General features: G+C 35.6%; 1 protein-coding gene across 8 annotated transcripts in view; it reads right to left on the reverse strand.

The window, feature by feature from the left end:
• The window catches only part of LOC306880593 (DNA (cytosine-5)-methyltransferase 3A-like), a 50,860-nt gene that overhangs the window by 31,479 nt on the left and 2,717 nt on the right, over positions 1-16,664 (reverse strand). For 2 of the 8 annotated variants that reach the window (XM_079434209.1, XM_079434210.1), the window contains exons 3-6: positions 9,306-9,413; positions 2,417-2,645; positions 1,914-1,957; positions 433-579 (exon numbers count right to left, since the gene is read on the reverse strand). In XM_079434209.1, coding sequence (XP_079290335.1) covers positions 433-579; positions 1,914-1,957; positions 2,417-2,645; positions 9,306-9,413 — 528 coding nt within the window. Of the gene's footprint in view, positions 1-414; positions 580-1,913; positions 1,958-2,416; positions 2,646-6,879; positions 6,966-9,305; positions 9,414-16,664 lie in introns of those variants that run through there. The other 6 variants (XM_079434211.1, XM_079434208.1, XM_079434214.1 and 3 more) reach the window with 4 other exon arrangements.

Here is a 16,664-nt window from a genome sequence, read left to right on the forward strand (position 1 = left end):
AATAGAGCTGTGTTTGCCGCTCTCGTTATTTACACTACATGTGCAAATTGGTGGGCGGGGCTAAACAGGCAGCGATGTAGAAGCAGGCGTTGATCTTCGGTGGAGTCGGTGCCTTTCCACACTATTACGTCAAAAAGTGACACATTCCACTAGCTGTCCTTTTGGTAGACTGGCTTCAATAAAAGCTGTTTTTAGACTGACGAGAAAGTTTTGAATTCTGAAACTTACAGAAAGTTTTTATAGCACAAAGACCTCTTTTATATCAAAAGAATTTTGATTTCTCGGTTCACGACCCCTTTAAATGAAACAAATGCTAATAACAGTAGTAATGAAAAACAACAATTGATAACAACTCACATCAATGTAACAAACATTATAAAAGGTTTTGATAGACTGTAAATAACGGTACTGTACTTCTGGTGTCTCTCTGACCTTCTTCTTCCAGCGGGCGAGCAACTCCTCTTTCTCTCTGCGACTGATATGATAAGGGTCTCCGGCCTGAAAGGTTTCTCTTTGTACGGGACGTCTCCTCAGACTGATGTCCCAGCCCTGCCGGCCCCTCAGACGACCCCCGTCGCTCTACAAGATAAAAACTACTCGCTTAGTTGCTTAGGAATACACACATGTTAAATCACAGACTCAAACAGCTCTCCCTTTCATGATCTTTACATGTTTTTTAAGGTAATCTGTAGGACTTTCATGAACACTCGTTTTGCAGTGTAAACCAATTTGAAGGCGGCTTTATTTACTACGTGTATGTTTGTGAATTACAGTGTGTATGTAGCCCTAATAAAACACCCATAACGTGTTCGACAGCCTGTAAACACATTTCTATGGCATGTTACGACTCACAGCGTCACTTGGGCCAAGTTTCGGCTTTACACATTCATGTCTCTCACATAAACAAAGCCTGAAACCTTCCATTGGCATGTTCTCATGTTATTGCGAGCATGTCGTCTATTTCCCATTATCTACACCAAGCAGGAGCAGATTAATGAATCACAGATGGTCAACTCTGTGTGATGTATTAACTAGACCTTTCTGAACCACCCGACTGGGTCCAGATAACCAATTAGTTTAAATTTAAACCAGTTCACCAAGCAACTCTCGCAGATTCTGTGCAGTCCTGTGCAGGGTTGCCCTGTTCATCAAAATAAAACCGAAATCACGATATGACTTGATGCGGTTATCATGTTTCGAAGCTATGATGTAATTAAATAAATATATGCACTGCATGTTTCAGAGTGAAGCGCAGCACTGTGTTTGTTTACACGCGAGAAGCTAATGATCCAGTGTTTTCAGTTTCTTGTTTCGCACTAAACTCTCGCTTTGAGTTTAGGTCAATTATAACATGCATTTGTGAACTCAACGTGTGCCAACCATCTTTCCAAACTTGTAATAAGAAGCACTTATAAACTGTCTGTTGTAAGGTAAGGACTGCCTGCAGTTTTCTGGGAAAATATAACATTTGAAATCAAAGAAATTAGGAAATATTAGTATTGCAATTAGTGTTGTAATTTTACAGCTGTGCTGTAAAATAAAACATTATTATATTTTTATGCTTAAAACATTCCTTTTTATTTTACAGTGAAATATTATAATTGCAATATTTGCTATTTTGTTTCATATTTTTGTTTAGTAACAATAATGATACAAATAATTATAATAGTTTTTTATTTTAAAGTGAAACATTAAAATAGCAATATTTATTTTATTGTTTAATAGTTTTATTTAGTAATAATATATTTTTATCATTCTTATACTTTTTGTTGAATAAAATAGCAATTTTATTTTTTACATTTATCTAAATGTTGCAGCCCAAGTCCTGTAAATTTATACATTTATGAAATGTGATTCTCAAAATGTATTATGTTCCTTGTTCGACAATATTTTACTGTGTTTTGAGTCCCCACCTCTCCTCTGCTGGTGTCGCTGCTGGTGTCGTCCTCCTCAATGTCTGAAAGACAAACATACAGGTCCTTTAGAAGAAGACAAAGCTAAAAGGAAAAACTGACACAGATGGAATATACTTGGCCAACGCTCTGATGCAAACCTGCATTAATGTGGAAGTACTTAAGGGGGCGATATAGCTAATATCAAATGTTTGTTCCATTAAACCAAATATTTATTATTCAGCTAGCTAGTTATAAACATGTTGACAGTTGAAGAGTGTCATTGTTTTTACTAAATTGTTCCTGAAAGACGATTCTAAATGAAGAATTAGCGTACGCCGCAATAGCACCTCGTGCCATTGCTTTCATCGCGTTCTAAATTGGACACATTTCACATTTGAAATCGATCAGATTCAAGATTCAAGATTCAAGAGTTTTATTTGTCACATACACAATTATACAGAGTATAACCAGCAGTGAAATGTAGGTAGACTGACTGACTGAACTACAGACAGGTGACTCACGGCGCTCCGGGTGGTTGAGTTTCCGCCGCCCTCGTTTCTTCCGTGGAGTGGAAGGGGCGGAGTCTCCGTCCGCTCCGGAAGGCGTGTCTGTGCCGTTCTGGTGGGTGGAGTCAGGGGAGGAGTCGCTCTGCTCCAGGTTTTTCTTTGAAACCCGATTCTCTGCTTCACCGTTACACCCCACCTGTTTCATACAGGCCACGCCCTCAATCACACGCCCACAACTATCCACCTATCAGAAGACAGAAAGAGAGAATGACTCTGGAAATAGACAGAAATGTCAGTGCCGGATGAGATGCATGTGTCAGAGGAAATGAGAGTAATTACATGGGTGCAGATGTTGCAGGGACTGTCCCTAATGTTACTTTACCAGCAGCTATGAATATACTGCAGACTAGCAGATGAATATCATTAAGCTAAACCATCCTTCCTACAAATCAAGGTCTTTTACAGCACAATTGAAAGTTACAGCTGTAACATACTTCTATCCTCATTTTTTTAATTAGAATAATTGTTATGATAATTTTTATTATGATAAAAATTTAAATCAGTATATTAAATAAATATTACTTTATTAATATTTAAAAATAATTGATAATTAAAACTAATAATAATAATTATTATGATATTATTACTATTAAAATCATTATAAAAATGATTACGTGTAATAATTAGTAGTGATATAAATAATAATAATAATTATTATTACAAAATATAATAATTCTAATTATTAAATATTTTATACAATTATTATAATGATTACATATGTAATAATTATTAGTATTAATATTAGTAAGAATAATTATTGTTATTATTACAAAACATAAGAAGAAGAAGTATTATTTATTTTACTATTATTATTATTATTATATTTAACTTGATTTAGGTGAAATTACAGTGTGACCACTGACTGACATTATAGAGCCATGAACATGTGAATGTGTCAATTTATTGAAATACTTTTGTAAATATAATAGTAATATAGTACTAAAGGAGTTTGGCTGATAAACAAGTTTAAAAAAACCTTTTTATAGATTAATATTTCCTCTCTTTTCTTTACAAGTTTACATCTCTAGCTTCTAGCTAAGTCTGGAATCTTGATATTTCAAGGATTGTTGGCTTTCGTATCATAAACTGCATGCGATATTCTTCATTTGTTGCTCCATAAAAACACCTGCTAAATGTTAAATGTAAATATGCATAGATTCATATTGCATAAGACATACTGAGGTGCAATGACACAGAGCTAATGGAGTCACGGATCAGCTAAAGATCAATTCTTTCTGCACTGCATTTCAAAAGATGCATAAGCATTTACCTCTTTAGAAACACTTAATCAACATGAAACAGCATTCACAACCCATTTTACTGCCATAATGTGACATATTTCTGGGCAAAACAGAATATTCAGTGAGACAAAACATGATTTTATCTATCAGGGATTGATTATTTCTTTAAAATGATGTGCATTAAGACAGTAAACAGGGTTGTGGTTGATTTCACATCGACTTTATCATCCATCAATGAAGAAATTAAGCAGAAAATCACTCAAATGTTTGGGGGCTGCTGGGACGTCCAACAGCGTGACGCTGTCTGCTAACTTTATGATGAACAATAAAAGTCTCTTAGGTTCAGTAAGACGAGGGCCGGTGTGACTTTTACTGCTGTCTGTGAGTTAATAGATGCCAAATACACTCACATGCACATATGAATCAGCACAGTAGCACACACATTAGTGCTTTCATTAGAGCGATCGGCGACTCTCTTTGTGAGCCGCTGACTTTAATCAACAGGTGAGAAACTCTATAAACCTCAAAGGACCTGCAGGTGTTTCAACCAAAGCGCACAGACTTTCTGCACTCGTTTTCTTTTAATAAAGACATATACGGTTGAGTATGTGGATGCATACGCTTCTAGCCACAGAGGCTCGATCTCATGCATGCAAAATGGGTCAAAACACAAATTGAGCGTCTGGCAAGCATCATCAAAGCATTCATTGCGCTTGCGTACTTGTGTGGAGTATGTTTCTGGTCTGAAGCGAAATACATCACACAACAGAAACTCCATGGGCATTGCAACATCAAGGAGATGAAATAGATCAAATCGTTCAGAGGAGCAACTGTACATCAAAGTGCGTAACAAGCCCCGAGGCGAAGGAGTGTGTTTAACATTCATTTACTGAATAAACACTGCAATTCCCACAAGCCTTCTGTGCGCTCAGATCACGATACGGCCGTGATGGTTTTATTAGACATCTGCAGTAAATTATGTAGTCTTTTTGCCAGCCACTTTTGCAATTTTGTTATTGATGATAACGTACAACCAGTCTGTTGAATGTGAAAAGTATTGTGGGGTTTCTGCAGGTTTTAAGAGTTCTTAAGACCTTTTTAAGTTCAAGTGAAGAAAATGGAAGGAGCCCCAAAGAAAACCATCAAAATGACGTTTTTGATTCATTTAATGCAATGACTTAGTGAATCTAAGGCTTGATTTAAGACCCTTTTAAGGCCTTAATGTGTAGAAAGGTGAACTAAGACCCCTTTAAGACCCACAGTGCAATGTAAATGTTGAAAACGACCAGTTGTATGTGTGAAAACCACTAACACGTAAACATCACCTGTGAGAATTTCTCACACTTGAGAGTAACACGTTTGAACATAAAAGAATGGGAATTATTTAGTTACCAAAACATGTGAACAAATGAAAACAACTTTGTTTGTCTGAAATCCAGCTCTGCTCGCTTTGATCAATCATCAACCAGCTTTATCAGTAGGGCTGTGTATCGGCAAGAATCACGATACAGGGGTTGCGATACAATATATTGCGATACATTGCGATTCTGTAAGCAAGGAGATATATTGGGATATTTCTTATTTTAGGAATGGGATATATGTTTAGGAAAGCTGTCATTAAGAACACACCACCATCTGCAAACCTTTGCAAAATATAAATAAATAAAATGGTTTAACCAGAACACACTGCAGAACACGGGACGCTGCAAGTGGCAGAACCGAGGTTGCGCTCGCGTCGTGGTCCCGGTGCGGACATTACCACAAAAGCCCAAATGATACCAAACTTCAGCTTTATACACCGAAACGGGAACTGGAACAATTCTTTCATTCTCCATTACTGGCAGCAAACTATATTAACGCTAACATTAGCGCGTGCTCTTCAATACACGCACAAAGGTGCCGGCGCGCGCATAGCCTGTATCATTTCATATCAAATCGCGAAAGAAACTACGAGCATGCAATGTCGCGATCAGTTAAGTCATGAAGTTACCAAAAAGGCGATTAAAGATGCCATTAAACTGTGCATGCATGTAATATGTTGTATAGACTATGAGTTACATTAAGAACATGTCTCTGAAATGTTTTTTCAAAACTGTCCTGGAGCATCCTAGCACTGTCTCTCCCTCATCTAACACACTCGAATCAACTCATCAGCTCATTAGAAGAGACTGAAATGGGTCAGAAAAGGTAGAGTTGAGAGAAAATACAGTGAGTGTCATGTTCAGTAGTGGCAGCTCTTAAAGAAATAGCAGCCAAAACAACCTAATAACCAGCTGCTGTGATGTCTGTTCATCAAGAACAAAAGAAAAAAAGAGGAAATCAATACCTTTTATAGTGTTAAGGATTCATCTGTATTTAGTTTAGAATTTAGTGTTTGATAAGTTTATTCAACTTTATTCAGCAAAGGACCTTTGAGATGGGAATCGAATTCGGGTCGCCACGAGCACAGTTGCACTATATGTCAGCACACTAACCACGAGGCTATCGGTGCAAGAGCAAATACATAAATAATGAAAAAAATAATAAAAAGTATTAATATCAATATCAGTTGGCTTCAATCTGGTATATAAGGGGCATTTTTCACAATTCAATCAAATTGCCAAAAAAATAAAAGCATCACATATCCTGCTTTGCTCCAAACTACATCACATTACGGAAGTAAAAAGGCCTGCGAACAGCGTTTAACATTGACTTGAAGCGCGAATCTTTAGAGCCAAAGAATTTTAAAGAGACAGTTCACCAAAAAAAAGTGAAAAATCCTCTAATCTTGTCTTTTCAAACATGACTTACCTTCTACTGTGAAACTCAGAAGATACATAGAAAACATTTGTTTGTCAGTACAATGAAAGTTGTGTTGGATCCCATTGACTTTTATTGTATAGACAAAAAAATAAATCTCTTGAGATACTGAGATTTAGAACAACACGAGTGTCAGTTAATGATGACAGTTATCATTTCTGGATGAACTGTCCCTTTAAGATCAAGAGAAACAAACTCAGTCAAGTGTGTCCACACGTTTGACTGGCCGTGTATGTGAGCGCTTCCTTCCTATCAAACCTTCAGCATCTGTTTGGCACATCAATGCTTGAGTCTCACAGATCAAACCCATGATAGATACGATTATGATCGCCGCGATGTTCATCTAAAACAATTAGCAAGACATCAATGAGAACTTACCATCATCAGAGACCCACAGACTACAGCACCTCGTCTTCCTCTCTCTGTATCTGTCTCTCTCTCACTCTCTCTTTCTCACTCATCAGACTTCCGCCTGGTCATGTGACCACGCCGTGCAGCCACAGTTTCCTGCTCTTGCCACAGAACTGGAGTAAACCTGACCTGTCTCTATGCGCTGCGTGGGGGCCGCAAGCATTGAAATAGAGTTTAATGCTGATTATTATAGTCAAATACATAATGTGTGTCTATAGTTGCCTCAGAAAAATTGCAGTTAATCAATAATCATGAAAATACTTCAAGGGATAGTTTATGCAAAAATTCTGTCATCATTTACTCACCATCAAGTTTCTTCTGTTGACCACAAAAGAAGCTATTTTGAAGAATGTTGGTGCTGGTAGCCATTGACTTCAATAGTGGGGTTTTTGTTCATACTGTAGAAGTCAATGGCTACAAGCAACTGTTTGGTTACTCACGTTATTCAAAAATCTTCTTTTACATTCAACAGAAAAAAGAAACTCATAAAGGTTTGGATCAACTTGAAGCTGAGTAAATGATTTTACTCAGTCCGTTTAAGACAAAGGCAAGTCTTGCCTTTCGAGGAACACGTCAGCAAAAAAATGGAAATTATTCACAGTCATGTCACTCCAAACCTGTGACTTTCCTTTTTCCGTTACATACAAAAGGCGTTTAGAAGAAGTATTTTATATGAAAGTAAAACAAGACAGGTACTACTGAGATCCTGAAAGGACAAAGACACGCTCCAATTTCCATACAATGGCAACTCGTGGTGACTATTACGTTTTAAGTAAAGTAAATAAATAAATAATTACAAATAAAAAATAAAGCCGCATGAGAATACTTGTAAAAAATTACTTTTGAAGTAGATGCGGGTCATGAATTGTGATTATACACTACTGTTCAAAAGTTAATGGTAAGACTTTTTTAATGTTTCTGCTCACCAAGGCAACATTTATTTGATCAAAAATACTGTAAAAATTGAAATATTTTTGCAACTTAAAATAGCTGTTTTCCATTTGAATATTATTTTAATATGTAATTTATTCCTGTGATGCGCAGCAGAATTTTCAGCATCATTACTCCAGTCTTCAGTGTCACAGGATCCTTCAGAAATCATCCTAATATACTGATTTACTGCTCAAGAAATATTAATGATTATTATCAATGTTTAAAACAGTTGTGCACTTTTGTGGAAACAGTGATGGATTTTTTTCTGGATTCTTTGGATAAATAGAAAGTTCAAAATAACAGTATTTATTTGAAATAGAAATCTTTTATTATACATTATAAATGTCTTTACTGTCACTTTTGATCAATTTAATGTATGTGTGCTGAATAAAAGTATTCATTTATTTAAAAAGAAATCTTAATGAACCCAAATTTTAGAATGCTAGCTTCGAAAAGACTCAAAATTTATCCATGGAAAAAAATAACATGCAGGTTTGGAATGAGATGAGGGTGAGTAAATGACAGGATTTAAATTTTTGGCTGAACTGTCTCTTTAAATCAGCACATGAGGAGCACAGACACACGGGGCTGAAGCTGGTATCTCATGCAGTATTTGATCAGCTGCTCATTTTTCAATCATGGCTCACAGACACGTCAAAGAAATACTGCCATACAGAAGACAAGGCAATGAACGTTGTGCAAATATATTGTTTATTCACTGAACATGCATGCTTTCTAAAGCTGTGTTCACGTGTGAGCCGGGTGTGTCTCACTCGTCCTTAAAAGTGAAGCTGCGGGCTCTTTGGTGGCTGGCTGCAGTACAGGTCATAAACCCCGCCTAGAGCCCTGCACGGGCCTCAAATTTAGGCCCTAGCCCGGCCCTGGCCCGAGACGCTCAGGCCCTAGCCCGGCCCACGTCCGACAGCTTATTCGATATACAGCACTATTCGATGGATGTCTACAATATAAAAAATAAGGAGCTCCAAACCAATCTCTACTGCGCAGACTCTGGCTCCAAACCAATCTCTACTGCGCAGACTCGGGCTCCAAACCAATCTCTACTGCGCAGACTCGGGCTCCAAACCAATCTCTACTGCGCAGACTCGGGCTCCAAACCAATATCTACTGCGCAGACTCGGGCTCCAAACCAATATCTACTGCGCAGACTCGGGCTCCAAACCAATCTCTACTGCGCAGACTCTGGCTCCAAACCAATCTCTACTGCGCAGACTCTGGCTCCAAACCAATCTCTACTGCGCAGACTCGGGCTCCAAACCAATCTCTACTGCGCAGACTCGGGCTCCAAATGACGTAATTTACTCAAGATGGCAGCGGCCATACTGAGATGTATTCGCTTCACTTTTCTATAGTGGAAGGCAGCGGAGACGCGTCGTCCATCTTTTTTTACAGTCTATGGTGTGAGCTGTAGCTGTGCACACAGTATGTGCAGGTGTACTCACCCCTGGTGCTTTGCGTTTTCGAGCAGGTCGTCCGACTCTTCGTGTTGGTGTGTCCGTCACTCTCTCTTCATGTGTGACCTCACACACTTCCTGTTCTGCCTCTGGACTCTAAAACAAACAAACACATCAGAACAACAACAAACACACACACACACACACACACTCTCTTTTCACTTTCATTTGAAGCGGTAATCTGAGATAATAGTGACACTGTCTTAGAAATCCTCTATACAAGAAGATATTCATTCTCTAAAATATTCTTTCTATAAAAAATTCTTTGACCTATTTTTTCCCCCTAAATAGTGAAGCGATGACTGCTTCAGCAAACAAACACCTACTAATGACAAAATTCAGCAGAATTAAATACAATTAAATTAATGTCATTTTTATTATTTTAATGTAATTTAAGTTGACATTTGATGTAATAATACAATATTATACATATATCATACCTATATAATAAATAAAATAATATTATAAAAATAAATGAATACTATTAGAAACAAAATAATTTTTAAATATGTTAAAATTGTAATTTTAAGAACTTATCAACAAGTGTAAAATAATCAAATAAAAAAAAGGAATTTTACTTTGAATAACTTTACTTTGAATAATAAAACTTATAATAAAATAAAATAAATAATTTTAATTTGGAAGACTTTAATCTATTAAAATAAAATAAGGAATTTTAATTTGAAGGACATCGATATATGAGCACATAATAAAATTTAAAAAAGGAAATTTAATATGAAGGACTTTGATCTATTAGTGTATAATAAAATAAAATAAAGGAATATTATTTTGAAAGACTTTAATCAAATAAAATAAACTAAAAGTTAAATTAAAAATAAAATTAAATAAATTAAATAAAAGGAATTTTAATTTGAAGGACTTAGATCTATGAGTGTATAATAAAATAAAATAAAATAAATAATATAAAATAAAGGAATTTTACATTGAAGAACTTTGATATATGAGCATTTAAAACAAAAAGCATAAATTAGCATAAAATAAAACTAAATAAAATAAAACAGATTTTTAATTTGAAGGACTTTAATCAATGAAAAGAAAAGACATTAAAAGACTTATATCTATAAACACATAAGCTACTTTGATCTATGAGTGTATAATGAAATAAAATAAAATAATAAACAAAAGAAAAAAACAAAAGAAAATACATTTAAGGAGCATATTTTCCAGTGACAAATTCACACACATACACGAACGCGCATGCAGAGATGGTCCGTCTGGACTCTCTCAGTGGGGATCCAGTCGGATGAGAGCGGTTACTAAGGTGAAAATACTGCTTAGCAACTGTCTCCAGCAGGTCATGATGCTGCTCTCCCGAACAAAACCATGAGGTCATTTCCCTGGCAACAATCCCGGCAACCATGCGCCCATTAATGTTATTTATCCACTAGCGTTATCACACACAACCATGAAGCCACAACACACATTGTGCAGATCTAATTCAAAAACTCTCCTGTCTCTCTCATAAATCGTTCTGTCGTAACCTTTGAAACATCATGAAGTTTAATCAGTCCCCACAGGTCAGGGGTCACCAGGGGAGTATTTCTGCAAACGAGCATGTGTGAAACTGCCTGAATGGATGTTAATAGTCATTAAACATTAACCTCAAGTCCATTAGAGATATGAAAACCACCAATGAATGTGACATGAACTTAACTCGTCTGTGTTGCATCATATTAGTGGACTCAGAATGATATTTCAGTGGGTCAGTGGAGCGTAATGGACCAATCAAAGACTTCAGCCTCAATCAAGAGAGAAGTGATGAACCGTAACCACAGTCTAAAGACTAATGTCAGATAAATACCAAATATATCTGAGGAAACAGTGTCAAAACCACAGGCTTTTTTTAATGACTAAAATGGTAGTATTTATAATAACACAAAAGATTTCTATTCAAATAAATGCTGTTCTTTTGAACTTTCAAGTCAGCAAAGAATCCTGAGAACAATTTATGATAACTTTGTAACAGTTTTCAATATTGATAATAAATCAGTATATTAGACACTGAAGACTGGACTAATGATGCTGAAAATTCAGCTTTGCATCACAGGAATAAATTGCATTTTACAATAGAAAACAGACAGTTATATTAAACTGTAATAATATTTCCCAATATTACAGTTTTTACTGTAGTTATGATCAAATAAATGCAGACTTGGTCATTTATTAAAAATACTATCGATCGTAAGACATTTTTAAAAATCGTATCGATCCTAAACTTTTGAACGGTATAATCGCAATTCATAGTGTAGTTTTTACTGTATTTTTTATTATTTTATATATAATTAGTTAATCATTTTTAACATACAATTGTTTTGATTTATTAATGATTTGAATTATTTAAAAAAGTACTTATAATAATTTTATAAAAACGCACAAATTTGACAGTTGGAAATTCATTAATTGGTAAGAAAAAAGTTGATGAAATTGAAAATGAAAATGTGTGATTAATTAGTTAATTTTTTAATCGATTGACAGCACTAATATATATATATATATATATATATATATATATATATATATATATATATATATATATATATTACATAACATATATAAATCACAGAAATAGCACAATTAAGTATCGTATGATTTATTGCAGTCTTTCAGTGCCTTATAATAATACAAAGCTAAACATGGTAGTAATTGTACTAATACGATAATTAATTATGATCGTCATGGGTTGGTTGTATTGTAAGAGTACAGTACAAACACATGACTCAGTATGTCAGTGTTAAACAGTATAGCAGAATATTACATCAGAACATCAGAGCACGGAGACATTTTGTGTCTGCTTTTGTCATCTCCAGATTATTTCGGTCATCAGCGGGTTATTTTGGGCCACTGCTGTTGCCAAGCAACCAGACTCGGCCGAGAACAGGAGGACGTTCCCTGGTGTAACGAGTCTGTTGGGTCCAGCACCCCTCTCTCTCTTCCACACACTCCACTCTCAGTCTCCAGAAAGAGTCACACACATATATAAAGGCTGAAATGACTGAAGAAAATACACCTGCACACTGTCCTATAGGCACCAAATTAAATCAATAAAAAATATCATATGAAAAATAATGTAAATATATAATAATATATTGAAATATAATATATTATGATATGTTAAAAATGTATATTTGCTTTATTAAAAAAATCTAAGTATCATAATTAAAATAATTCCCAGTCTTTTTCGAATCCTCTGTTGAAATCTTATTATTAGCATTCACAATAACACCAAAAACATGTGTATGAACAAGCATGTCCAGGACATCCGTTTAAGGTTTGTGTGCTCCTGTATGCAGGTACACGCATTTAAATAGGTCGATTTTCTCTGCCAAAGCAAACACTGATCTAATCACTGCCATAAATACTATATCAGCCAATAAATAACTTCAGCCGGGTTCACGGAGGGCATCTGAATGAGCAGAGCAATAAAATACATCACAAACAACACACACATCCGAGATCTCAAACACACCTTTTGCCCTGCTCAAGATCGATTACTAAAGCTCTAGTAACTGATTCACCTGCTCAACAAACCAAAGTTGGTGCAAAGTTAATAAAAACCCATGAAAACACAACACTTAACCAGCTCACACCCCCCCCCCCCCCCCCCCACCATATACTGTAATAAAATGCTTCTTTCAGTAAACATTAACACAGATTTTTAGACTGTAAATAGCTCAAATCATCATCACTAGATCACTAGATTTAGGTGTAAACTGGCTATTTTCCCTGCAAAATACACTGTAAAACCAATTCACCTACAATATTACATGAAAATCTACCACATGGCTCACCTCACATGACTTCGAGCTGCATAAATCATTACATTAAACTGTAAGAGAAGCGGAGCAGGAAAATGAAGAGTTACGGAGAGTTACTAGAGCGTTCCTACAAACCCACAGTCGTAACCTCAATGACACTGCGGAGGTTCTCTCGAGATTCCTGAGGTCAGTAGGACTGTAAAATCTCTCTCTCTGACGGGTTCCAGGTTAATGCTCATCCGTGGTTTTAATGAGTTTCCCTAATCATCCATGTGGTTATTTCGCCTACTGATTCCATGTTACTCCACCCCAAAATGAAAATTTTGTCATTAATTACTCACCCTCATGTCGTTCCAAACCCGTAAGACCTCACAAATTAAGATATTTTTTATGCATACCCTCCCATAGACAGCAATTGAATTAACACAGATCGGTAAAATAATCCATGTGACATCAGGGGTTCGACCGTAATTTTACGAAGCTACGAGAATACTTTTTGCACGCAAAGAAAACCGAAATAATTACTTTTTTAAACAATTCCTCTCCTCCGCGTCATTGTAGCACCATTTTGGAAAGTATCCACTGAACGCAAACAGCGTACAATGACGCGGAGGAGAAAAATTGTTTAAAAAAGTAATTATTTCGGTTTTCTTTGCGTGCAAAAAGTATTCTCGTAGCTTCGTAAAATTGCGGTTGAACCCCTGATGTCACATGGATTATTTTACAATCTTCTTGCTATGTTTCTGGACGTTGATCGTGTTAATTCCATAGCTGTCATGGGAGGGTCAGAATGCATCAAAGAATATCTTAATTTGTGTTCCGCAGATGAACGGAGGTCTTACGGTTTTGGAACGACATGAAGGTGAGTAATTAATGAAAATATTTTCATTTTGGGGTGGAGTAACCCTATAATATAGGCTATCTTGTTGCTGTTGTCGCTTTTAGGCTAAAAACATTTTGTGCTAACATGCAAACACAGACATAATGGACATAAATATTTTGCATAGCCTAATTATTTAAAGGATTAGTTCACTTTTAAAAAACCTTTTGCTGATAATTTACTCACCCCCATGTCATCCAAGATGTCCATGTCTTTCTTTCTTCAGTTGAAAAGAAATTAAGGTTTTTGATGAAAACATTTCTCCATATAATGGACTTCAATGGGACCCAAACGGTTCAAGGTCCAAATGACAGTTTCAGTGCAGCTTCAAAGGGCTTTAAACGATACCAGACGATGAATAAGGGTCTTATCTAGCGAAACGATCGGTCATTTCAAAAATAAATAAAAAAGTTTAAGTTTTATAAGCACAAATGCTCGCCTTGCTCTGTTCTGTGATGCGCGTTCATGACGTCACGTAATACGCAATTACGTGGAAAAGGTCACGGTTGACTTAGGCGGAAGTACCGAGTCAGTGTTTACAAATGTGCGGAGGGAGGACCTATATACACATATTCAAATGTCTTTGTGTCAGTTTATCGTTTAAAATACCTATTTCGTGTGCGTATCCAGGGTGTTTTAATATTAAAAAGCCTAAAAGAAAATTTTGGATTTTACCTCAACCGTGACCTTTTCCACGTCACTGCGTATTACGTGACGTCACGAACGCGCATCACAGAACAGAGCAAGGCGAGCATTTGTGCTTGTAAAACTTAAACTTTTTTATTTTTTAAATGACCGATCGTTTCGCTAGATAACACCCTTATTCATCGTCTGGTATCGTTTAAAGCCCTTTGAAGCTGCACTGAAACTGTCATTTGGACCTTGAGCCGTTTGGGTCCCATTGAAGTCCATTATATGGAGAAATGTTTTCATCAAAAACCTTAATTTCTTTTCGACTGAAGAAAGAAAAACATGGACATCTTGGATGACATGGGGGTGAGTAAATTATCAGCAAAAGTTTTTTTAAAAGTGAACTAATCCTTTAAGTGTGATCTGAAAAACAACGTAAAAATGCTAATTTAAGCTAATTTTGGCCCTCTTGTGGCAATCGTGAGAATGAAACGCGTAGATTGCGTAGCAAGCATTTATGGTTATGTATGGCTACTTGCGCAAAGCATTCATACCATGACATTCTGGTTACTCATTACTCATCTGATAACTCATCAGTTACTCATCTTATTTACACATAAATGTGTATCTAATGAGATGGGAAAGCCTTTATTATATTGTCTATTATAAGCGCATTTCACTTTTTATTATTGTTTAACAAATTCCAAGCATCGTTTTGTGTTTATTAACACCGCATTTATTCTACAAGGGAGCGTTGCACCAAAAAAGGCTCCGTTATAATCTAAAAATGCTTTGTTGATTGTTTTGTCGCTTACATACCCGATAAAAACAATATCACAACGTTCTGGAGAATTAAGAGGGCGTTCATCCCTAATGAAAATTAACTATGGTTTTATTGTAGTAAAAGTGTGATAACCATGTTTTTGGCGTATTGATTACCATTTGTATAACTACAGTTTTACTACAGTAATCCATGGTTAGTTTTGCAAAACCATGGTTAATTTTCATAAGGATGCAATTTATTTATAGGCTATAAACTAATAAGAAACATTTTACACAGAAATTAAAGTATTTTGTTATATGTTGTGAATAAAAAGCATTTGTTTTCTCAATAGTTCGTTTTTTGTTTAGTTTATAGCTGTATCTACGCTACATATTAGCGATGCGTCATAAGCACAGATGCCAAATCCGCGCATTATACGTGACTTTGGGCTTCTTTTTTTGTAAAGTTGCGTTAAAAAATCCCTGGTTGCGTTTTTTGGGCTTATTTAAAAAATATATGGTTGCTTGTTTGGGAAATCTGACAAGCAACTTCGTTTCTTTATTTATGTTCGTTGTATTCTCCATTGAATTGATTGACACTCTGTCTGCCAACCAGTGCAATGATATAAGTGCCGTAGCGTAATTTGCCATTTGTTCCACCCCCTCATTGGAGAAAAATCACATTCAAAAAGAAGGCGCGTGACACGATGATAGAAGTAGACGTAGAGGAGTGTGATGATGTTTTTGTAATGTATTCATTATCACGGGCTGTTATAAAAAACAAGTAGTCATATCCTAATACTGAGTAAATACATTTGGTTCCAATAACCTGGTATGGCAAGATGTATTTCTTTTTATAACATTTAAATTTAGAAAACATTATTAGTTTACCTTTTGACTTCATGAATACACATAAATAACAGCTTAATGATTTTTATCTTTTTTTATAATATTTTTAATAATATTATAGAATATAATATTTCCTTTTTTAGTATAATATATAATTTAATATAATTGTTTTATGTCATTTATTTGATAGTTATGTATATATTTTATTTTAAATTGTAGAAAACCTGTTTTTGGCCTCAAAATAAAGCACTTTCCCTCTGTATATGGCTGTGGGGACGAGCAGTTTTGTGGTGCTTGGAATTCTTTATAATTAATTAAAACCAAATATTGCCACATTGATGGCCCAAGAAGGACCCCTATATGTTTAGGCTATAAATATGTGGCTATGTTACAGCTCCCCTTTGAAGCTCTTGTGCTTTTCTCCTTTTCCATCTCTCCAATCCTATTCTG

This window comes from Barbus barbus (assembly GCF_936440315.1).
Source record: "Barbus barbus genome assembly, chromosome: 14".
NCBI lineage: Eukaryota > Metazoa > Chordata > Actinopteri > Cypriniformes > Cyprinidae > Barbus > Barbus barbus.